The sequence below is a fragment of the Puntigrus tetrazona genome, chromosome 5 (assembly GCF_018831695.1).
Source record: "Puntigrus tetrazona isolate hp1 chromosome 5, ASM1883169v1, whole genome shotgun sequence".
NCBI classification, from domain to species: domain Eukaryota; kingdom Metazoa; phylum Chordata; class Actinopteri; order Cypriniformes; family Cyprinidae; genus Puntigrus; species Puntigrus tetrazona.
The window spans coordinates 8,704,599-8,727,932 of record NC_056703.1 but is presented as its reverse complement, the minus strand read 5'-3'; the positions used below and the strand labels follow the sequence as shown (position 1 = coordinate 8,727,932).

Sequence of the window (23,334 nt, the reverse complement as noted above, 5' to 3'; positions counted from 1 at the left end):
CCGCTATCAGTTTTCCATGAGAATCACTGATAAAATGACTCTCACTTCATCTCAGGCACCTTATGGCTCGGTCAAGAGCTGTGTGAACTGCGTCATTTCTCACAGAGCTGCTGGTTAGTGGGGAGGAGGATAATTATTTCCCGTGGCGCTCCTCTAAACACATTTGCGTCAGACTCGTAGACTCATTGTAGTCTGAACACAAGGAGAACCTCGATAAATGGAGAATTTCATTATTTATACTCCCTTAGCGTTCGCAATTAAAGCAGTTCTTCACAAAACAGGCTACACAAATAAAAACAAAAAAAATGTTTTCGTATCAAGGAAGTATTATGGACTAATTTTTTCAGCTTTAGCGTGTTCAGGGGCATTTATATATGTCTGGGTACAAATTCTATTTCTCATTAAATCTGCTTTATTAAATTATTAAAGTTAAACAGATTTTCAACTCCATCTAATTTACATTCACAGGTTTGGATGACTGTTTTTTTCCCCCCACACCTCAAGTTATTAGTGATTAGCAATAGTTAATTTTTTTTAATTGTTTGTGACCGTGACTACGAACAGAAATTGATATTGAAGAGATTGATATACTAACGTCGCCAATGCTGGCCTTCTCATCTAAGTAATACAGACAAGTTTGATACTAAATAAAAAAAAATTTAAAAAACATTGTTTACCAGGCAAACAATTTGTCAGATGTTGCCTTGTTTGTTCCTTAAATGTTAATTAAACGATATTAAAATTCCAATCTTCACACTCCTGTGATAAAGCTTTTACATTCGGGCGCTCAATAGGCCTCCATCACTTCCGCGTTTCCCTGGAAGCGTTTTAAAGGCGTATGTGTTTCAGCACCTTGGAGAGCGACTAAAACGTCCCCCTCAAAACTTTTTCAAGTGAAAGGAAAATACTCAATTCGCAAAATCATCAAATTGGGATTTGGAAACGATATCAACTCGACCATAACTTTAAAAGCCCTAACCTGCTCCGCTTAAATCGCCTATCAGCTTTACTGCGTTCTGACCGCGAATGCTTTAATATTATAACGTAAAGACTTAGCAGGTATATCTCGGTTACTTTATGACTGGTATTCCCCAGGGGCAAGTCTCCGGAGACTGCACAGCAATTTAGGCAGCCTAATGCAAGAGCTGTTTTGGTTGCCATGAGCGACAGAGAGGTTCGTTTCCTGACTGAAAAAGAATCAATACCGCAGTGACTGGATGCGAAAGGGACAAAAACCATAAAAAAAAACTCTGAATGGCATTTTACATCACGGGACTTGCGTTGGGCGTACATAAACAATTACGAATCGCATTTCGCATGCCAGTCGCAAATATACTTAAATCTAAAGTGAGCCCTTTTCCAAAGGCATTTCGCGAGAAGACACCAGCAGGACCGACCCCTCTTGTAATAATGTTTGCTCCACCAGCGAGACAACACCCTGCATGCTGCATGCCATTTAAATCCAATAAGAGTGAACGCAACGAACACTACGTTAACATAACAGCTTACTCTGTTGAATAAAAAAGACGCCTCTATTTCCGCCAAAACTTTTGCGACCTTAACTGCTGTTTTTGCTACGGCTGACGGGTGAGCCGGGATTTTTGCAGATCACAAACTGGCATATTCTGCCCTCTTACAAGTGCCCGTGATTCACGCAAAGGATATGGCCACTCTGTTATTTTCTTTGCATATTTCCGAATGATATTATCTTCGCTGAAGATGAACAGGGATCGGTTGACGGTGAGACAGTTCTGTTTGACCGGTATCGGGTTGTATATGGCCATTGTCCGGGCTCTTTGGGCCATTGTTTGCTTGTACATCCTCTGTCCGCCCAGGGGGCCTGGCTGCCGGTTGGCCCCTCTGCCTGGACCCGCTGGAGAGCCACCGCCTCCGTACCGGGTCGGGAGATCGTCTTCGAAGCGAGCCATTCTCGAAACGCGTAGATTTGACTGTAGAAATCCAAATTCACATCAGACAGAGAGTAAAGAAGAAGCATCACAACGCGCGATGTAGTCCCAAGCCACGAGTTCTTCTCATCCGTACAGGTCTGGCATCCACAAGAGCTCGTTCAGCCGCCACACAAACACACACACACACACACTCACACACAGAGAGAGTTGCTTAAAGTGTTCCGGCCATTCAGAGCACATCTAAACGCATCTCCGTTACGAACCGAACGCGCGTTAAAGTTTATCGCTCCACGTTACACGATCCGCCGAAACGCGAGCGCTCATATCCAGCAAGGACCATTCTCACGCCTCACTCGAAAGGGTTCAGATAATCAGCCATGTCATGAATGAAGTCCTGCCCGCGAAGGTGCCTTTACAAAGTGTGTCGCGATTGAATGGAGTCGAGCCCGCGGATCGTAAGATCTTGCTCCCCTGCGCTGTTGCAGATGCTTCGATGTTTTCTTGTTCAGATGATAACGCGAGCGGTCCGTCGCCTTCGCGTTTATATCGCGCTCAAACGAGAACGCGCAAAGGACGTCAACAGCCTTTTCCACTAGACCGTAGCCCGGCGATGAAATTTTAACCGATTTCTGCAGCCGCTGCTTCTTCTAAATCAGATCACGTGACTGTGAAGCAGCCTGTCAGTGGCTCCACCTGTACCGCTACAGTATCCATGGCACTGGGGCAAGAGGGGAAAATACAGCATGTACCCTTCCAGACCCCAGCAGGTGAATTAAACGGCCCCCCCAAACCCCTCGCACGGGCACTTTAAGGCAAGTTAAGAGGAATTAGGCACATCTGGGAGGGATCGGTGCGTCTGCACGCGCCACAGCTGCAAACACATCGTTGATTTGGAAAAGGGTGGAACCGGCGGGTGGAGAAAAATCAGGACGTTATCTCGTGACTGACGCCTTTCGGGAGGCGATCGGTCTCTTTCACATTTACGTTAACCTTTCTATAGGGCTGCGCAGTTTGGTCGTCCGAGAACCCGGAAGAAAATGCGCGTTTCTGAGAAATATGATCCCTCGGGAATTTATAATAATTTTAATTGAGCTTTCGGTTTGAGTGAATCGAGGGCGGCGTTTTTTTGAAGAAGATGCTTCAGCGTTGTGATCTGTTGCATAAATTACGTAACCTCTTGATCTATTAACTTCGCAGCAACTTGCAATGTATGTTTTTAAAAGGATTTGAGGTTGATTTGCGACTGCGTGCCATTAATTTGGCAGAACAAAACGTGAAAGTGTCTTCGAGCAATTTTAGGCAGTCGATACTTCGCTCGAAATAAACGTTGATTCGGTGAAATTCAGTTTACGACTGCAAATATTGACGTAAAATATCGACGTAATGACCGAACAGATGTTGTTTGTTTTTCTCAGCGCGTTAGTTTTTACCTTTATCCAAAAAAAATACTGTTTGTAAATACTTTTGTAGCATATTTGAATGTACTTTATGTATAGCATATTCAATTTTAGCAAGCTTTTCATGTTTTGATGTTGTTAAAGAGCCTCTTTTGCTTAATTTACCTGATAAACAGGAATGTAGTAAAATACTATTGCAATGTAAAAATGATTACATTTTAATATACTTTTAAATGCATTTTAATCCTATTAAGAAAAGCTGCGTTTTCCGCAGCATTTTGTCTATACTGATTTGGACCTTAAAGAAACCTTAAAGACCTTAAAAACAAACACTGAAAGCTTTATTTTTCACAGGCATGATATTAAAATTCTGTAACCATTCCATACTGAAATTTCAATACACGGAAAAACGGATTAGAAAACAGCCCTGATCTCTACTCCTGAGAAAACGTGGAGTAAAAAAAGGCAGCAGAACTTGTCCATATGTTCTACTACTGCTCTCTTTTTTGTTTATGATAATCAACTGAAACCCTGTTTTTATACCAAGTGTATAATTAAAAATTTATAAAAGTCTTAATATGCTAGTGCCTATATCTCGTACAATTAAAGGAGCCTCGCCGTCATCCTAAGGAGAAACTTTGCGAGACATGCATTCAGATTTTAAAAAAGGCCCAAAACACCTCTGATTAAAAGTCTTATTACAAATGCCCTCAACAGCTTTGTGATAAAATAAACGATGCTGTATCGCTGCACAAATTGTCCCTCCTTGGGCTCAGGAAATGATGCGTTGCACTCCTAACCATATTTATACGATAAAGGTCTCAGCATATTCTGTTGTACGCGTGAAGGGCTCAGGGTTGAGTTATTGCTATAGCTGTGTTAGCTGACTGGATGTGTTCCACCTGAGCAACAGTCTGATCACCGGGCGCTTGGACCGAGCCGTCTGTGCGGTTCCGGCCCGGAACGCTCTCAGAGTATCTACATTTTGCAGAGCCGCACTGACAACGGAAGTACTTCTTTTTGATTTGCCAGTAGGGATCACCATAGTCAAACCTAACGAAAGAAAAGACAATTAGTTTCAATTGGAGCAACCCGGGGAATTATTTTAATTACAAATGTGTCAATGGATGAATGAAACGAACAAACAATGAGGGGGGAAAAAAAATGATAAAGGTTTACCCAAGCTCGTCTCCAGCTTGAATAGCCTTGCTTGCATAGAGTGCAATTCGAGGAAAGCGCATGTCCTGGTGCTTGGTGAACACCCGCACTGGGAATAGATTGGGTTCGCAAAGGTGATTCATAAACCTGCTAACATTACCATAAAACTGGGCATCAATGCAGTAGACTTCTCCAACCTAAAAAAAAATAAAATAAAAAATGTAATATACGTTAGCGCCCCCTGAAGGTGGCAAATGAAAACCATTCGCCTGCAAAAATGAGAATCTTACAATTTTAACAAGACAAACCTCTAAACTTGCCTTATTGTCTAGGTTGAACATGTACGAGTCATTTTCCCGAACATTAGCTTCCCCATCTGAAATGATTTCACCTGCAAACCTGCACGCAGAGAAAAATCCTCAGGGCACAAGTATTGGACCGAAACAGCATGAGATTAATCACGTCTGAATAATTGATAATTCCCCTAATGGCTTTCATTTTTGTAGCACATTTGGCATTAAATTAATATCCTTGACACTAAAGTCAGTAGGAGGGTTCCTCGGAATGCAAGTACTGCTTCCTTAATATGCTGCATGTCATTTTTTCATGTTGAAATGTTGATATGATAAAAGCCATTTAAAAAGGGCCTCAGCAAACTTCCAAGTAAGTCTCAACATAGCAAAATAAAAGAAATAATAAAATAAAAATCTAAACTGATGGATGCATGTAGAACATATGGACATATATTATAACTTAATATTCATTCTTTCCTATTATCCTGGATATATGATTTTATAAGTGCCATTCAACACCTGTATTTATTTTGGAATTTAGTTTTTTCTAGTTGTGCTGAAAAAAAACAACTGGGTAGAAATTATAAGCTAAAAAAAATCCTTATCCAGTAAATAAACAAATGGGAAAAGTTATGAGGCCTTTGAACATTGTTATGGATTTGTGTTCATTTTTATTAAATGTTTATTTTTATTAAATGTCTAAAGAGATGGTCTAAAGAGAGGGTCATACTCGCATACGAAAGTTCCCTCAGGAATATCCTGCAGTGCTCGGACCCCCCAGCCCATCCTCTCAGTCCTAAACACCTGCAGTCTGACCCTAAAGATGAGAAAAATTTGTACATTTGAGAAAAAAACGAGTACACAAATTCGTAGTATGCAACATATTCAGAAAAGATGCAATAATGCATCAATTCGTTACGTTACCGAAGTCCATTCTGTATCACTCTATTTCGGCATGTTCTCCAACAGGAACAGGCATGGTTGCACTCAAACAGGAAGGGTGGATCATCCCTGCAGAACTCTTTCAACAAGCGGCAATCCTGGGCAACAGGAAATCATTAAAACTACTCATTTTAATAATAAGCATTACACAAATACCCTTAATAATAAGCATTACAGTCATGCACGACACAATCATTGGTTTGTGACTATTAATGTTGCCAAACAGCTGCTAAAGAGCTGAAATTGGCAGCATCTATTGTTTATGTTAATGCATCATTACCGTGTAATTTATTTTGCTAAAATGAATAATTTAGCACTAGCAGCGTCTTACCTTGTCATACCAACAGCGCATGCTGAGCTGGCCACAAATACAGCTGCTTGATGCACAGTCATCTTTACAACTGCAGTGCTAGTCCAGTGAGAATGAGAGAGAGAGAGAGAGAAGCATTTCATATAGCTGTAATGCCAGCATTAACCTTGTTATGGCTTTTGACACTATGTCTAAGCCTCTTACCTGTAAGTGCGTTATGTTCTCATCTATATTCACTTGAGAGGTAAAACAGTTCTCTGGAACGTATTTGAAGTTGCTGGGGCAGGGCTCATGGTCCACCCCATTCACACACGGCACAGGGACGTCCTCGTAGCCTCGGGATACATCTCTGAAGGCAAAACAGTACCACAATCACATAAAATATTTACCCACATTCTGTGCTAAACATTCCATATATTTTAAGGCCATCACACATGAGCACTACAGCTTATTATTTTGATGAAGCAGTTCAAAGAGAAGCAGAATGAAATATGCGGATACTTATTTAATGAACGTTAATTGATTTAAATGAACAATATTTTTAATAATGCAATATTGATTCAGCTGTAACCAGTTTTTACTGCTTTTCAGTATGACCAGAAGTAATTCTTTGAAAAAGTGTAGTACCGATTAATTCAAAATTAATACTGCAGTACATGGGACTTGAAATCCATAGCACTTTCAACAGCAGTATCAATAAAGAGTAGCAATTCCAGTTTACAAAACATACAGAAGTCACACAATTATTTTACACAGTGCAAACTTTTTTTGTATTATTAATGCTAAAAATATTGAATAGTTACAGTTTAAATATAAACCTGTCTTTCCAAAAGAATGGCACTTGAATAATCTCAAGGGGGAAAAAAACGTATGTCGCTGGGGTATATTTATAGTAATAGCCAAAAAATGCATAGTATAGGTCAACATTATTTATTTTTCTTTTATGCCAAAAATCATTAGGTAATTAAATAAAGATCATGTTCCATGAAGACATTTGGCAAATTTCCAACTGTAAATATATGAAAACTTGCATTGCTAAGAACTTAATTTGGACAACTTTAAAAGCTAGTTTAGTTTAATTTAGTTTTCTTGTGCTCTCAGATTCCAGATTTCCAAATAGTTGCATCTCAAACAAATATTGTCCTAACAAACCATACATACATGGAAAACGTAAATTGAAACCCTTGAAATCCCCATTAGTTTAATATTGATATTCGCAATTTTTCTTTTGCAATTAATTGTGCTGATCCAGTAAGACATTTGTACGTGCAAGCGGCTAAAACATATCCACAACAATCCATAAGAATTGTAGAACCATATCCAAAATGCTTGGAAAAAGAATAGTATATGTAAATATTGTTTGTGATATTATCTTACAAAACAAAGATTTAAGACTAGTGTTCTTGCATCACCTGCAGAGGAGTCTTTCTCCTAGGCTGTCTCTGCCTCTCCTAGCATCTGTCAGTTTTTTATTGGTGTTGAGGACTGTCCACATCTTGGAATTCATACTACAGCAGTCCAAAGGAGTCTCACCATCCTTGTTTTTCAGATTCACATCGGCTCCTCGAGACAGAAACAGCCTAGAGACAAAACGTAAGATTAGTCCTTTTTACAACTGACAGTTTCAGCCACAACCTTTTCAACCTTTTCTAGTTTACCTTCCATAATTGACACTGATGTTTACAATCCGTATTGTAAAAATTGTTATAAAAATAAAGGTGATAGAAATAATGAAATAATGCTCATTTTGTTGGTCAATATATTGTGGAAATTTATCACCATCATCTTCTGAAAATCATTTATTGAAGCAGATATGAGCATGTCTTTTGCCTTTGTTACCCAGAAGGCCTCAAGTGAACAGACTTCCCCTGAAGGGACCTTGGGATAACACAGTTCCTTTATACTTCAGCGCTCCTAAAGGGTCTTGCTCCCAGTTATCTAGGTACCCTCTCTTTGTTCTACACTTACATTACACAATCCAGCTGGTTCTGTCTGACAGCAATGTGGAGAGGTGAGTCTCCATGGATGTTCACAGCATGTAGGTCAGATCTCTTGTCAAGCAGCAGCTGAGCGATCTCATCACAGCCAGAGAATGCAGCCCAGTGAAGGCAGACATTCTCCTCCTTGGTGAAACATCAGACCACAAGCAAAATTCATCTTAGGATGATAAAATCTCGTATCTATTATACATCAGCACTAGTGTTCAAAGGTTTTTGATTGGGAAGATTAATTCCGATGATCCTTAAGAAAACATTCTAATATGTCGGCTTAGTGCTCAAGAAACATTTTTTTATTATCAATGTTGAAAACAGCTTAAGAATTTTCACAATTTGCCAAATATAGAGTTCAAAGAAGAGCGCTTGTAATCTATTTAATGCCAAAGATGTTTTTTTTTGGAATGGTAGTGTACATTTTCAGCCAGAAATGTATTAACCGATTCAAAATCAGATCGTTTGACATGCAATTATTTGCAGGCAATGCAATTGAGCGGTCTGATTTTAAAAAGCGAGATGAAAAAAAGTGGACCAAAAGCTGAAATATTGAAATGAAATACTCACAGACCTTATCTCTTATTTGGACATCAGCTCCTGCAGAGACCAGCATCTTCACCTGCTCTAGATTCATGTTCTCAGTTGCCCAGGTAAGAGGGGCCCACCCGCCGTCATCCTGTTTAAAAGAAGGCCCTTAATCTTCAAATATTAAGCACTCCAGTATCCATACAGCATGTAAGAATTGATAGTTTTGCTGTGAAAAAAAAACTCCTTACAACATTCTCAAAATAATGTTATTAAAATGTAATTCAAGGGTAAATAAATACGCCATGCACACAAAAATGTATATCCTATGTAACAAACTCATGCACATTGTTACCTTACAGTTGACGTCTATGGATGGCATGGAGACAAGATACTGCAGCACACCTGTGTGTCCTCCTCTGGCTGCCAAGTGAAGACACGTAGAGCCTCTCATATCCTTTGAAGAAGGCATAAATCACTAGATTTTAATCATGCAAATACATCGCATACTGAACACACGGCATACAGTGACTTAGGGAATGCAATATGTCTTTAACTAAATGGATGGCAAAGCATTTTTTATTTCTCAGTTGACTGACAAATGAAGGCTGACTATCGTACCTTATGCCCAGTCGAAGCACCAGCTTTGAGCAAGTATTTCACTGTTTCTAGATGACTATTCTCGCAGGCATACATCAGAGGCGTTCTCTGCTCTGAATCACACATGTCCAAGTTTGCACCAGCCTACAGAGATAAAGAAATCATTTATATTAATAAACAAGAGCATATTATATTGGATGTACTTATGGAAAACTGAATATTTTCTCAATAATAAAATAATATTTTAAGTTGATACCTATGTTTTACAAAGTAATCAGGTTCTATTAAATATGTTCAACTTTCAAATGTTACTATGAATACAATTTTAAAAATGCTTCTTGAATACCACACTCTGAATTACATTTTAAAACAAAGAAAATTCAAAATATTAATATTTCTCAATGTGCGATATTAGCGTAATCTGTACCTGCACTAATATATGGCAGATTTCGTTATGCCCCTCCTCAGCCGCACAATGCAAAGACGTTTTCCTCTTCTCGCTGTCCATACGCAAATTTGGGTCCACGCCTTCCACTGATTACCATCGAAACAATCAAAATGATCAATCACAAAGCATCTAGTACATCATGCATATATATGCATTGAGAAGAAACCTACCCAGCATATGCAGGATCCTCTGGAGCTCACCTCTCTTCGCTGAGAAGTAAAGCTGCTTTGGGGGCAGCTTGAATTTCTTATACCTTTAAAAAAAATATTATGCGATGCGTATAAGCTATAGACAATCTACAAATGATGAAGTGCCTATTTAATGTATTTATTTAGAACATCACTGATGTACAGGACCAAGACAGATCCTTACTTCCCATCCTCGAGCGCATTTAAAACGCTTTCCAGTGATTCTTTAGCAGGATTTATCGCTCCACCAACAGTTGCACAGTCCAACTTAGCCCTGCTGTAATACACAATAATAACAGATATACACATCACAATATCAGATATGGGTGAAGGTAAAGATGAATATTTTTGCATGATCTGATTTAAACTTACTCCATTAAGGCGGTGTCTCTTTTGTGTGCGGGCACAGCGGCTGTTGGCACTGCAGCAACAGAGTCGGGTTTGGGGAACGTGACCTCCTTAGCATGACTAGCCTCCTCGCCGCAGTGAGGGCAGTAGACCTGACCTCTGATCAGAGAGGCACAGCTCCGGTGAAAGCGGTGAGAGATGTTCCCATCTGGCTGGCATTCCATAAACGTCCCCTGGATTAGACAGGCCGCTACAATATTAATTTGGTCATTTCTGTGTATCGGGGTTTTAGCTCCCATGTTCAACTATTAAAAGGTGCAACTTTTTGTAATTAAAAACTCACACCTGTTGGATTCTACGTGGACCTCACAAAGCATTAATCGTGGCTGGCCGCTAATAGCTGATAAAATGTGACAATAGCACATTTCTACAATGGCTCTCTAGACAAAATATGCCCACGAAGTGTTTGTTGTTTGTCACGTGACACAGTTTGTTTAATAAAATAAATGCATGTTTAACTTACAGCCCTGCAGAAGAAACCACAGCCTGGGCAGCTCTGGTGTTTCACCATGCCTGCACGATGATCCTCACACAACACCAGCAATGGAATCCTCAGAGAGGGACGCATCATTTCCTGCTTCAGAATCAGCTTCCGGCATAAGCTCAGCTAGAGAGAACCAAAAAAAACAGTCACGTTCACTAGATGTTTTTCTTTAATGATTTTTCTGAAAGAAATTCAGCATTTACTAAACAAACACATGAGTATACCTTTCCATCAACACTCTCTACAGCCATGCACTTGCCCTCAGCAAGAGTCACTACATCCTGGTTCTTCGGTGCCTCCATGCGACAGCTACACAGTGGAGGTTCCAACGTGTCGTCAGTCTCCATGTTCTCCTTATCCTCCGGCAAACCTGACAAACACAAACCAGCCCACTTTAAGTACCAGAGGGTGGTTTTCTTACAGTCTTAGCCTACTGACACTATAATATCCTAGGCTACTAAACCCTCCCTGACCTGCCAGTTCTTTCTCATTTATAATGATGTATTAAATAAAGTGAATCATATGCAACAAAGTGGATCTGCTTGTATGTTGTGTTATCGTCTTACAAAGTCAGAACGCTCTGTCTGAAACCTGCCTCTGCTCATTCTGAGATCACCCTATCGTATGAAAACAAACAGATATGAAGCATACACATTTCATGAGGTGGCATTACGAAATACCCAAGCAAGCAAGAAGTGGACTTCGGTTCTATTGTCTTTAGGTGCAGATGTTAGATCTACCTGTGGGGACCGCTGCAAACATGCTTTCATGAGCCAGAGCATGTAGAGGCAGCTCTGTGTATTCTTCAGCATGGCCTTGTGGAAGGTCCTCACTTTCCTTACGCTGTTCTGCTGCCGTTTCTTTCTCAGCCTCCGAAGTCTGCTTCTCTGGTTTCTCTGAACTAACTCTATTTTTGAACGCCTCTTCAATGGACATCTGCCCACCTTTGGATCCAGCTGTATGCGAATGCTCCTGCAGGGTTTGGAAACAAAGATCTTGATCGTTCAACATTTGGCCAAGATGAACGACTTCATTTCACACACACCTGGAAGTGTTCTAATGTGCAAGGTATCAGACCTGCTCAGTCGTAGAGGACAACGAGACGTTCGGTTTCTTGGACACTTTCGGTTTCTTTTTGGGAACAAAATTATATAAGCCCATCTTTCTTTTCTTCTTCTTGGAGGCTGAAGAAAAATACAAAAGGGGGGGGCATACAATTGGTTTTACTCTCTTCTGTTCTAAACAAAGAGGTTTTAATGCAACTAAGTTTTTTTTTTAGGCAAAAAAGTTCCCACCTGTTTGTGTTGAGTCTTTGAGTTCCTGAGGTAACCTGAGAGGCTGTGTGGGTGAGGACTCCGCGTCTCTCTCATATGCACTTTTCTCTCTGTTCATTGTCTATGTTGTTGCATTAATAAAAACAGACATATATAACAGTGTTTTTAAACAGATTTTGGTAACACTTTTAGCATAGGGCTGCTAGCTTATCACCATGCCTATTATTTACATATTGGCTGTTTCTTAGTACATATAAAAGCATATAATCTGCATTACCATATTCCACCTCCTTAATCCTACCCAGTGCCTAAATTTAACAACTACTTTACGTTTGAAGAGTTAATGATTTAATTTAGCAAGGATACATTAAATATTTGCAGTTTTTTTCTTCATCACAATTGTGAAAAAACATGGTTTCCACAAAAATATTAAAGCAGCACAACCATTTGTGGAAATAGCAAGCAGTAAAATTAAACTCTAAAAAATAAAATAAACACCGCATCAGCATATTAAAATGATTTCTGAAGGATCATGTGACAATGAAGACTGCAATAAAAATTCACTGGAATAAATAACTTTTTTTTTTTTTTTAATAAATAAATTAAAACATTTTACTGACTCATTAATATGAACCAAAAAGTACATGAACAAGCAGCAGACTACCTTCAGAGCAGATGGAGCTGGTGCTGGTTTAACCATGGTTTTCCAAGCCAAACGTGGCGGAGCAGGATTCACAGATTTAAACTCCTCCGGCCCTCTCTGGACATCCCCTTCCTGTCTGGCTGCAGGTGAGGAGGTGGGGACGCTCTTGGAGGCATCACCAGACTCAGAACTCTGCGTTTCTGAAGCATCTTGTTTATCTTGCTGGATAGAGCCATGGTTTCCTGAGATGAGTTTTTCACCTGGTAGCTTGAGGGATGTCTGGTCCGAGGGAAGCTGAAAGCCGGTCCCTGTGCTCTTCATGATGCCTAGAGCACTCTGTTGTTTACCAACTTTTGGAGCAGCACCAAGGGATTTAGTCTTCCGGCCTCTTCTCGGTGGGTCCGCAGGGCTGTCCATACCTACAACCACAGCATGATAAATATGTGACCCTAGAGCATAAGTAGCGCAGGTATATTTGTATCAATAGCCAACAATACAATGTACAGATAAAAATTTCACTAAATTCATTAGGATATTATGTAAAGAATTAGTAAAAATTGTTGTGATTGCTTTTGTGGTGTAGGGTCACATATGAGAAACGCTAAGGTGCGTAAACAATGTGCATTTTACACTTAATACATGAATCAAATCTGAAAAAAGAATACCAGATGTTTTTTGTAGTATGGGATGCATTAACCAACCTGAACTTGCATTATGAATAATAACCTTGAAATCAACGTACTCACCTTTTTTGGACTTGGCCATGGCAGGGGAACCTGGAGCAATCCAAACAGACCTCCAAGTTCCTTTCTCTGTGAGAATTTACATTGTTAGAACATTATCATATTTGTATAAAGCCATTTAGAGAAATAAAGCCATTTAAACGATCCTACATGTGATCAGATTTTTTTTATGTATGTATGTATAAATAATATTAATCGGGGAAATTATGTACGTTCTGAAGGTCTGCGTTTCAATATCTAGCAAGCTGCCTACTTGGAACATTTTGGCCGTCAAACGCTGTCTTGCTGGGCATCACTCTAGATTTTAAGACGCAGCCAACAAATCTATCTCTTCGGCCCTCCGAAACGCTAAATGTTTCTTTCTTTGCACTGGTGAAAAGGCATGTCAGCCTATTAGACCCGAGCTTCCTATTAACTGAGGAATATAACAGCATTTGTTCATGTTTATGTCGGACGCAGCGCTCGCTGTGGGAGGAATTACAAATGAACAACACGAAACAATGTAGCTAACAGACGCGCGTGACGCCAGCCACAACACCACGAATTAAGACGAAGCGTTTAACCGTAAGCTATCTTCGGCGTGGGACATGCATTCGCAAAAATGACTGCTTTGCACATACTTACCCGTTAACTTATGATGGTCTGCATTTTTGTAAAATAACTCAAGTTTATTCCGAAAGTTTAGAGGCTTGTCTTCCTCTCTGCACTTCCCTGCTACATGCGCCCTGCGACTGTCATGTGACCATACCGCGCCCTCTACTGGTGAGGTGGGGCGCTTAATGTCTGGGTTGAGTTGCGTGTACCAGGCCCACTATAAACCATCCGTGCACTTTTTGTTCGTATATCGCAATAAATTAAGACATTACTGTGCAAAAACTTTGCACATCAAGAAACTGAGCCCAAGACTCGCCGTGCCTACGTGATTTTTTTTAAATCACTCACCACACTTAAATATATTATATAATTTGCAATCTCACATGCACATTTTCTAATGTATCATTTCTCATTACTGCTTTATGGAACATTTTACGCTCGAGTTATGACCGCTATTACCCTCCAGTTGCTTTAATCAACGGATCTTTGCCCCATGCAAGATGTAGTAGCATCTCAATAAATTAGAATGTTGTGGAAAAGTTTATTTCAGTAATTCAACTCGAATTGTGAAACTTGTGCATGAAACAGTGCATACAAGCTGAAGTCATTTGATTATTTGGTTCCTTTAATTGTGATGATTTTGGCTCACATTTAACAAAAACCCACCAACAAATCTCAACAAGAGATTAGAATATGGCGACATGCCAAACAGCTAATTGAGGTATTGAGTGAACCACAAAGACCTGAAACCCCCGTAGAGATTCTAAGTAGAAAATGAAAAACGAGACACCAAAAATGCTGAAGGCCACTGTCAAAGCACCTCAGCAGTGCCTGATCACCGCCATGCCATGTTGAATTGAGGCAGTAATTAAAGCTAAAGGAGCCCCTACCAAGTATTGAGTACATGTACACTAAATGAACACACTTTCCAGAAGGCCAACAATTCACAAAAATTGTATTATTATTTATTTTTATTATTAGTCTTAAGAAGTATTCTAATTTGTTAAAATGGATAATTGGTAGGTTAATCATCACAATTAAAAGCACTAAAGGCTTAAATCACTTCAGTCTGTGTGCACTGAATTTATTTAATAATTTCACAATTTGAGTTGAATTACTGGAATAAATAAACTTTTCCTCAACATTCTAATTTATTGAGATGCACCGGTAATAATGTAAATAGCCTATTAAAGATCAATGTCAAAGAATTATTTTCATTCTGTTTAAAAGTACAAAACTCGTGTTTTTACAGGTTTTTTTATTAATATGTTTTTTACATATAAATGTAAATCACTGTTCAAATACAAAAAAGTAGTGTGCAATACTAACAAAGGTATAGATATTAAAGTTAGAAATGAATCATTAAATACCACAAAACATGTAGTAGTTTTGTATATTGATTTGAGGACCTGTGTATTCCACACATAGTATAAAGTTACAATTTCAATCGAACTGGATTCTTCCTTTGCTTATCAGGAACATAAAAACAAAGCTTGAACATGCTAATTAAAAAAAGAAAAAAAGAAAAAAAAAAAGTGTAATTTGTTGTGCAGATTTGCGATTGCATCCACAAATGTACAAAACCACAGACAGTCTAATAATAAGAGTACTTAATAGTCTTCCGTGATGAAACGCCTAAAACAAGTGGTAAAATATCTGTGCAAGAGGCAGATCTATTTTATCATCTGCATGACAAAAATGAAAAAGCAGAAGTAATTGTTTCCAACTATTTGGCATAATAGCTGTCAATTTGTCAATCTGAGTTATTGTGTCAGCTGACCTCTTAGGTTAAATGTCACATTCTTCAGAGCACAGACATTGTATGAACACATTTTTACATCTACATATTTGGTTCAAAAGTGCATGAGGTCTGCATTTATTATAAAGTCACATGAGTGTTATGAATATTTTGTTTCCATGCCTTCTTCATATGGTTGGGATACATCTTATATATTGCAACTATCTTCATAAGAAGGTGGAGCTTCTGTCAAAAGAAATTAAATCAAATTAATCGCCAATATATAATACATATACATACATACTAGTATTTTCAAATGATTAATGGTGATTAAATCCAAATAAACCTTTTATATATATACACACACATATATTATGTAAACAAAAACATATTTTGAACGGATTAACCATTTGACAGCACTAATATATAATGTAATAAAATAATAAAATATAGGTCTTAAATTATGTAAGCCATATCACTTGACAGCTACATCTTATTTAAGTCATTCTTAATGCCATACCATGTGGATATGGTGAACTCCTATAGTTTGGAGGCAAGCTGGCTGAAGAAGACGTCGCATTCCTCTCTTGAGGGGCGGTGGCGGAGGGTGCTGATGGGCCGTTGGAGCTCTGTTTCTGCCTGAAGCTGAGTCCAGGAGCATAGCTGAATGCATTGGGAGACACGGGAACTTGGGAACCAGATTCATGCTGTGTACTCTTTGCCATTTCCCCACTGTAGTTAGCCACACCTGGGAGTTCTGGGTACAGATCAGCGGGAGGCGCACTGGGGGACGCGTAGGTGCTGCGAGGCCTGGGTTTGGGTGCAGGTTTTGGGGGTGTACGTGGTGGCAGGCTGGGTGGGGCAGATTCAGCCGGAGCAGCAGGAGCAGCAGCAGCAGCAGCAGGAGCAGCAGCAGGAGAAGGGTCAGGGGTAGGAGCAGAGGTGGGGTTATTACGTGGGGCTGGCATGGGTGGAACCTGCCGGGAGGAGGAAGGCCGAGCTGGATCCAATGCTGTGCTTCCAATGTAAATGGGCAGAGTTAATGATGCCTCTGGGTACTTCAAATAGACCTGGAAAAGCAGTGACAAACATGCAGAGATAAGCTTCAGTGAGAGGAAGGAAGAAGGAAATACCAAATACAATTTGCATGAACCTCTGATAAAATGCACACAGCCAGATATACAACACTCCGCAACGGAGAAAAATACTCACAGGAAGAAAAAGTGACACACTTTGAATTACATTATGTTAATGTAATATGCGTACCAATACATTTTCATTTAAATACTCACCTGAATGTAGTAGCAGATCTGAATGAGGTTTCCATCAGTCAGGGTGGACAGATGAAGAGAAGGCACAATTATCTGCTCTTTCCATTCGTTTTTTTGTCCACCTTTAATCCCAGGTCCTTCTACCTCCGCTACTGTCCGCAAGTCATATGTCGGCTTTTTGGTATTATATGTAACTTTCTAAAATGGGCAAAAGTGAGAATCTTGATATTTACCAAAGCTGTAGCTGCATATTCAATCGCAACTATAATACAGCCATATCAGTCAACAACAAATCTAAATATACACTACATTCAAACGTTTGGGATCAGAAAGTTTTTTTTTTTAAATCATGTACTTATCAAGGCTGCACTTATTTGATCAAAAATACATTAAAATGTTGTAATACGTTAAATGTAACATTCTTGCAATTTAAAGTAACTGCATTCTATAAAAAAATCCCTTCATCACCAGTATGAATTTTCAGCAGACATTACTCCTGTATTCAGTGTCACATTTTCATTCAGAAATTGCTCAAGAAAAATGTATTATTATCAGTGTTGTGCTGCCTGAACCCCACTCTAACCCCTCACTGAACCCCAAACTATATTCAATTGTTTAAACATCTTACCTGCATTAGACTGGCAACCACATGGCCTGTTGACTTGTCAGATTTGTTTTCAATCTCAGCGAACACTTTAATGATCTGTCCAGCGATATACCCTCGCATGTCACTTTTAGCTTTCAGCACCACTGTCCCATTTTTCACAAGCATGTATGAGAAATTCTTGGTTACAGAAGAAGAGCTAGGATCCTGCACAAAGCAAATAATTAAAAGCTCAGTAATGTAAATCATTAGCAGTAAATGACAATACAGTTATCAGAAGAAGACATCAGCACTAAAGATATTTCAGTTTGTGGGTTTTTTTCACCACTTTAGAATATGCAGGTCTGTGTAGCACATTTACCTGAATACCAGGTATTTCATTCAGGTTGACTGTGTTCTTCATAGAGAAGGGCTTCTCTATCTTGTAGTCTTTTGCGAAACGAGGCGTGTCTATGAAAGCCCGAACTCTGTATATAATCCTTCCATAAGGCCCTTCAAATGATGTAGGTGCAGCAGCTACAAAAGAGAGGATTAGAGAGGTTTGCGTGTCTACTCTGCAGGTGCAGATAAATGAATATAAAAAAACCCAAACGAGAACGAGGCTAATAATTTGCTTACTTCTCATAGGCAAAGTTTGGACTTTTGCATTACAACAATGTTCTTTTCAAACTAAAATGTTTAAAAGGGTGCATTATCCAGTAAGCTTCAGTGTTTTTAATAAAAGGCCAAAACCACAAAAACCAACGGTACAACACGAGAAGCACGATTCTCTAAGAGTGGCATTGTTCTGCTAGGGAGCTGGGGAGTCTCAGATAATAGAGGAACAGCAGATGGAGGTTTCAAATAGCAGCTGAGCAGCTCCAGACAATAAGAGCAGAGGTAGCCTAGATGGGCTAGCGTGTGTCTTAGCTTCACATTGTGAAAAGAGTGAATAAAACGAAGGAATCCAATTTACCCTCCAGTTGCACAAAATTAACTGACGGTAACAGATGTTTCGATATAGCTTGTAATTTTTTTTTGTTGTTTTTTTATAATGCGACAAAAATTCCTACCTTACATATATGCTGTTTTATTAAACTTTGTATTTTTTAAAGAATCCTGAAAAAAATACACATCGCAGTTTCCACAAGCATAAGTAGCACAACAGTTTTTAAAGTCCATGTAAAGCAATATTAATATTAGCGTTCCGGTAACGTGTTATTAACCATCCAGCCAATCAAAATCTTGAAAAAACCTGCAGTTTCTCCGCTGGGGGCGTGTCCTCTGTTGGGGCTGAAATCACACCAAGTCGCGGGAAAGCTGCCGCCTCTTTCAACTGTCAAATACCGCCACAACCTGAATGGATGCTCGCTCTAGCAGCTCAACTGAGTTTACACAGCCCTACCTGTTTATAATACGCACTTGACAAAGGCATGGCTAGCTAGCAAACTGCATCAACTGTAGTAACCAATGGTAATGACAGTAACTCGGAAACCACTGATATCACTGATATCCTCGTTTATCGTGTTAGTGTGCGGGACACTCTCAGTGTCTTTCAGGCCCACCAAAAAAAAAATGTGCTTACAAACAACTGTCTGAATTGCCTTTACAGTTTCTTGAGCACCAAATCATTAAAAAGCTTTCTGAAGGATCTGGCGATACGGAAAACTGGAGTGATGATGCGGATTCAGCTTTGTCGTCACGGAATCAAATAGATTTTAAATCATTTAAAAAATAGAGAACAATTTGCGGTAATTTTACACAATATAAGCATTTTCTACTTCATTGTTGAAAAGCGACTTTTGAAATTGAAAGGTCATGTACATAGGATATAACTCCTATGTTCTATACTCTAAAACTCCTAATACCTGTACTGTGTGACTCATATAGGTTGCATTTGGTTATATAAAGTTGATATTTTGGGGGGGGGGTTATGTTGCTCTGTTGCCGGGGAATAAACGTAAACAGTGATTAATCTCTGACTCGTCTTGGAGGAATGTAGAGCGACAGGTCAGCTCAATTACACAGAAGTGTGCCTCACCTGGCAAGAGAAACTTGAAGGGAAAAGTGTGCTCGCCATCTTTCAGAGTGCCTGGGAAACAGACGGACAGAAATCGTAAGGCATCTGAACAAGCATCCTACAATTTAATGTGTAAGCGGGATCAGAACATCTGTGTACCTTTATCTGCTATTGAGACCGAGCTGCTGAAGTACTGCTCCTCCTCTGTCCAATCAGTGTCATTCGATTTGCTGGTCACTCCACAGAAGCCCTGGCAGTTCACTTTGATGGCTGGTTATAAGATAAAGACATAGGTCAGTCAAAAGAATAAGTATAACTGGTACACTAATTTTATATATATATATATATATATATATATATATATATATATATATATATATATATATATATATATATATATATATATATATATATATATATATATATATACACACATATATTTTTTTTATTATTATTAATATGCATTTATATCCAAAGCCGCTCTGAAAGAGTATTTTTCAGTGTAGGATTATGCTGAATTCCTGAATTGCAACAGCTATTTAAAGGAATAATTGCTTCATGAGGGTCAGTAAATGATGTCTGGGATTGTCTGTTACCAAGATGGCAGCCTTGTTCCTTTGAGAACCTCTGACCTTCTCCCTTACCAACAGGAGGGTACGTTTAAACATTATGGTCATGGTAAAAGACAAAAACAGAGTAGCCATATGACATAAATAAAGAAGGCCTGAAACATACATAGTATTGACGCTGGTGAACTCTCTCAGTTCTCAAGAAATATTCTGCAACCCTCAAGTCATTGCTACAGGAAAATAAATCATCTTGTTGCTTGACAAAAATAGCAACAGGGAACCGTAAAAATGTTTTGCAATTGAAAACAACCATGTTTTACTTTTGCAATTGTTAAATGCAGACCATATTTTTTTTACAACAGCCTGTATGGTTAAGAGTTATTTTACATTTTTAATCCCATAAGATTTTAATAGTTTACATATTAGACTATGAATTGGGCAAAACATTTTGACTTGTTTAATGAAGAATTTCATTCTACCTAAAATGGTGAGAAAACATACCTAATCCAAAAAAAAAAAAAAATGGTTTGCTAACCTTTATTTCCACAATTTCCCCTCTCTCTTTCTAACCTCAAGACACACAATGTGTGCCAGCAAGCAGTAGTGTTACCACAGATACATAAGCAACCATGGGAAATATGTCAGAAGAGACTACAGTAAGACACTGGGTGAACAACAACAATATCTGGAATCTTATGATCTCTGACTTACTGAACAGAACATACGAGTGCTACTAAACTGATATTTACGAAACTAATAAAGGTAGAAACCTTTGTCCAACTATAAAAAAGCATCTTCTATTGATTAATACATATGAAAAGAGCACAAAACAATTGCTCAGGTCAAATGTCAACTACTTCAGCAATTTAATTTAACCAAAAATAAAACAAAAACAAACAAAGACTTCAACAGAAGTGTTATAGTTTCATACACTGTCAGATGACTTCTTCGTAAAGTTGTAATGGTGACTGTGCGATTGTTATTACTGTTGTCCTTGATCTGGAATGCGAGCGAACCAGTCTGGTGAGTATTCTTCATCAACATCTCAGCTCAAACATTAGACCAGCCCCGAACCACTGAAATAACCACATGACTTGCTTGCTTTCTCATATCACAAAACGGATGATTACATCTGGTGTGACTTTTTCTTCAAACTGCACTCTGACTCATTTTCAGTCTTATCATATTTGCCTTGCCCACAGCGTTTCTCAAACACGTGAAAACAGCACGTTTAATCATGATTCCCTGTTCACGTTGTTTTGTTTTTGTTGTTTTTTTTTACACAGAATATGCCAACATTTTCATGTATATTCAAACACATTTCACCTTGATCCCGCGGCCAAGATAAGGCAGGCCCAAAGTCAAACAATAGCTGTATTGTCTTTCAGGGGAATAGATTTAGCGGCTTACACTTACATTTGCTTTATGTATGTAGATACACAAGCCAGAGCTTTATCTGCGTATGAATCACTTCATATGCATATTTCAAGTCATATTCATTTACCTATTCTGAACAAAAAAGGCACAATTAATGGGATCTTTAAGGCCTACATTCCTTCAAGACTCCAAAAATCACAGCGGATTTTTTTTATATATACATATATATTACAGTAGATAAGCATTATCGATTGTTGGGCTTAGCTGCTATAAGATATCTAACCTTAACATGAAAAAAGCACTGAGTGAAACAGCTGCTGGTATCAACAGGTGGTGGGTGAGAAGATGCATGCATACACTACTTTTAGTTTTGCCCCAAGCAGCCTGAGCAGCACTGCAACAAATTGCATTTATGAAAGCAGATATCAAAATCAGATTTGTTTGACAATTTCAAGATGTTTCAGTCTCTTAACAACTGACTCACACACGCAGCCGGAGGTTTAGGCATAAATATGCAAATTGACCATTTGGAAAAACAATAAACACGACGAACATGCGTTACATTCATGTGTTGGGTTCCTTACACAATTTTACGACCTACTATCTAACTCCAACATAAATACTGGTCTCCATAGGCTACGCGATTTTCGCAGTCGCTGTTTAAAATAGTGAAACCGATAACCGAAACTTAGGCAAACCAGGTATCACGAAATTGTGGATTATATACACTTAATTCATTATTAACACGTAACACCGTGTTTATGGTTATTAGGGAAATTTCAGAGAACTAAGACAGGAACGAAAGCGGTAAGAGGTTTACTGCACTATTCCGCGCTGGCATGTCAATAAATAATCCGCAGGTTTCGCTCACACCAGTTTCAGTCCTCGATGCGACAACACAAAACCAAATCTAACCGTGGGAACGTCTAGGAAAACAACCCGTGGGCTAAAATTTGCGCTTGATACACAAGTATTGCGCATTAACAAGTTAACTTGTTTTTTTGTTTTTTTTAAATCATCCGGTGAAAACACAATGGGTGGCTGAGGCGTGCGAGTCATTTGTTGACTTACCTTTACATTGTATTGGCTGGGCAATTGAGATTTTCAGAGTTCCGGTGAGGGATTCGCCTGGGCTATAAACTGTTTTGTTGCTATTAAAAGTTATTTCAAATTCCTGAATCTTCCCCATTCTCCTCTTTATCCACCGTGAACAGGTGGCGAGCGAAACTGATCCACAAGGAAAGGAAACGCTTTACCTGTGGCCGACGTCACGCTGATATGTCCTGACGTACCTCAGGCGTCCTGCGCTTCTCGCCAGGAAAAAAAACACACACATAAACTGACTCACTTTCCAAATCTCTTTATTACAGTTCAGATATAAAAAGCTTAATGACAGAAAATTTTAATGCTCGTTGTTTAAAAAAAAACTATGTACAATTACCTTTTACATAACATTTACAATTAAAAAAACCCATACATATATATATATATATATATATATATATATATATTATTTTATTTTTTTGTGTATATATATATATATATATATAGATATACACAAAAATACATATATATATATATATATATATATATATATATATATATATATATATATATATATATATATATATATATATATATACAAAAAAATACATATGATTTAAATATATGATTTGTTATTTAATAATACAGGATAATACAATATTAAGTTAAGTGCTATTTTACAGTACGTTTTATATCTTGTATCAATCATCAACGATGACTTAAAAAATTACATTGTTTTATTTTCACTTACTTGTTAGCTTTGTTCACATGTAGTTATTTGAAATGCCCGTACTATCTATAAGCAGATACCGTTTTTAGTCATA

General features: G+C 38.5%; 3 protein-coding genes across 26 annotated transcripts in view; all 3 read right to left on the bottom strand.

Moving 5' to 3' along the window:
• The window catches only part of cacna1ba (calcium channel, voltage-dependent, N type, alpha 1B subunit, a), a 90,818-nt gene extending 88,075 nt beyond the window's left edge, over positions 1-2,743 (bottom strand). For 18 of the 23 annotated variants that reach the window (XM_043239596.1, XM_043239595.1, XM_043239598.1 and 15 more), the window contains exon 1: positions 1,666-2,739. In XM_043239596.1, coding sequence (XP_043095531.1) covers positions 1,666-1,928 — 263 coding nt within the window. In that variant the 5' untranslated portion in view covers positions 1,929-2,739. Of the gene's footprint in view, positions 1-1,665 lie in introns of all 23 variants that reach the window. The other 5 variants (XM_043239607.1, XM_043239599.1, XM_043239616.1 and 2 more) reach the window with 3 other exon arrangements.
• Positions 2,744-3,626: 883 nt separating this feature from the next.
• Positions 3,627-14,081, bottom strand: ehmt1a (euchromatic histone-lysine N-methyltransferase 1a). Of its 2 annotated transcripts, none has more exons than XM_043240451.1 (24): positions 13,939-14,081; positions 13,318-13,383; positions 12,593-12,990; positions 11,950-12,049; positions 11,732-11,838; positions 11,395-11,626; positions 10,879-11,024; positions 10,634-10,777; positions 10,135-10,343; positions 9,947-10,039; positions 9,745-9,827; positions 9,554-9,660; positions 9,148-9,270; positions 8,882-8,983; positions 8,573-8,677; positions 7,979-8,133; positions 7,423-7,590; positions 6,215-6,359; positions 6,032-6,109; positions 5,683-5,798; positions 5,489-5,575; positions 4,774-4,864; positions 4,487-4,662; positions 3,627-4,360 (listed from the first exon to the last, which is right to left on the bottom strand). In XM_043240451.1, the coding sequence occupies exons 2-24, from the start codon at positions 13,334-13,336 to the stop codon at positions 4,159-4,161; spliced, it is 3,186 nt and encodes a 1,061-aa protein (XP_043096386.1). In that variant the 5' UTR covers positions 13,337-13,383; positions 13,939-14,081; the 3' UTR covers positions 3,627-4,158. The 2 variants fall into 2 exon arrangements, with proteins under 2 accessions (XP_043096386.1, XP_043096387.1); XM_043240452.1 differs by having other exon boundaries at positions 4,786-4,864.
• A 1,075-nt stretch (positions 14,082-15,156) lies between these two features.
• On the bottom strand, positions 15,157-22,726 carry arrdc1a (arrestin domain containing 1a). Its single transcript, XM_043238171.1, has 8 exons — positions 22,538-22,726; positions 19,680-19,790; positions 19,542-19,592; positions 17,883-18,037; positions 17,546-17,728; positions 16,939-17,115; positions 16,167-16,716; positions 15,157-15,892 (listed from the first exon to the last, which is right to left on the bottom strand). Exons 1-8 carry the CDS (start codon positions 22,653-22,655, stop codon positions 15,855-15,857), a joined length of 1,383 nt encoding a protein of 460 aa, XP_043094106.1. The 5' UTR covers positions 22,656-22,726; the 3' UTR covers positions 15,157-15,854.
• Between the last annotated feature and the right edge of the window lie 608 nt (positions 22,727-23,334).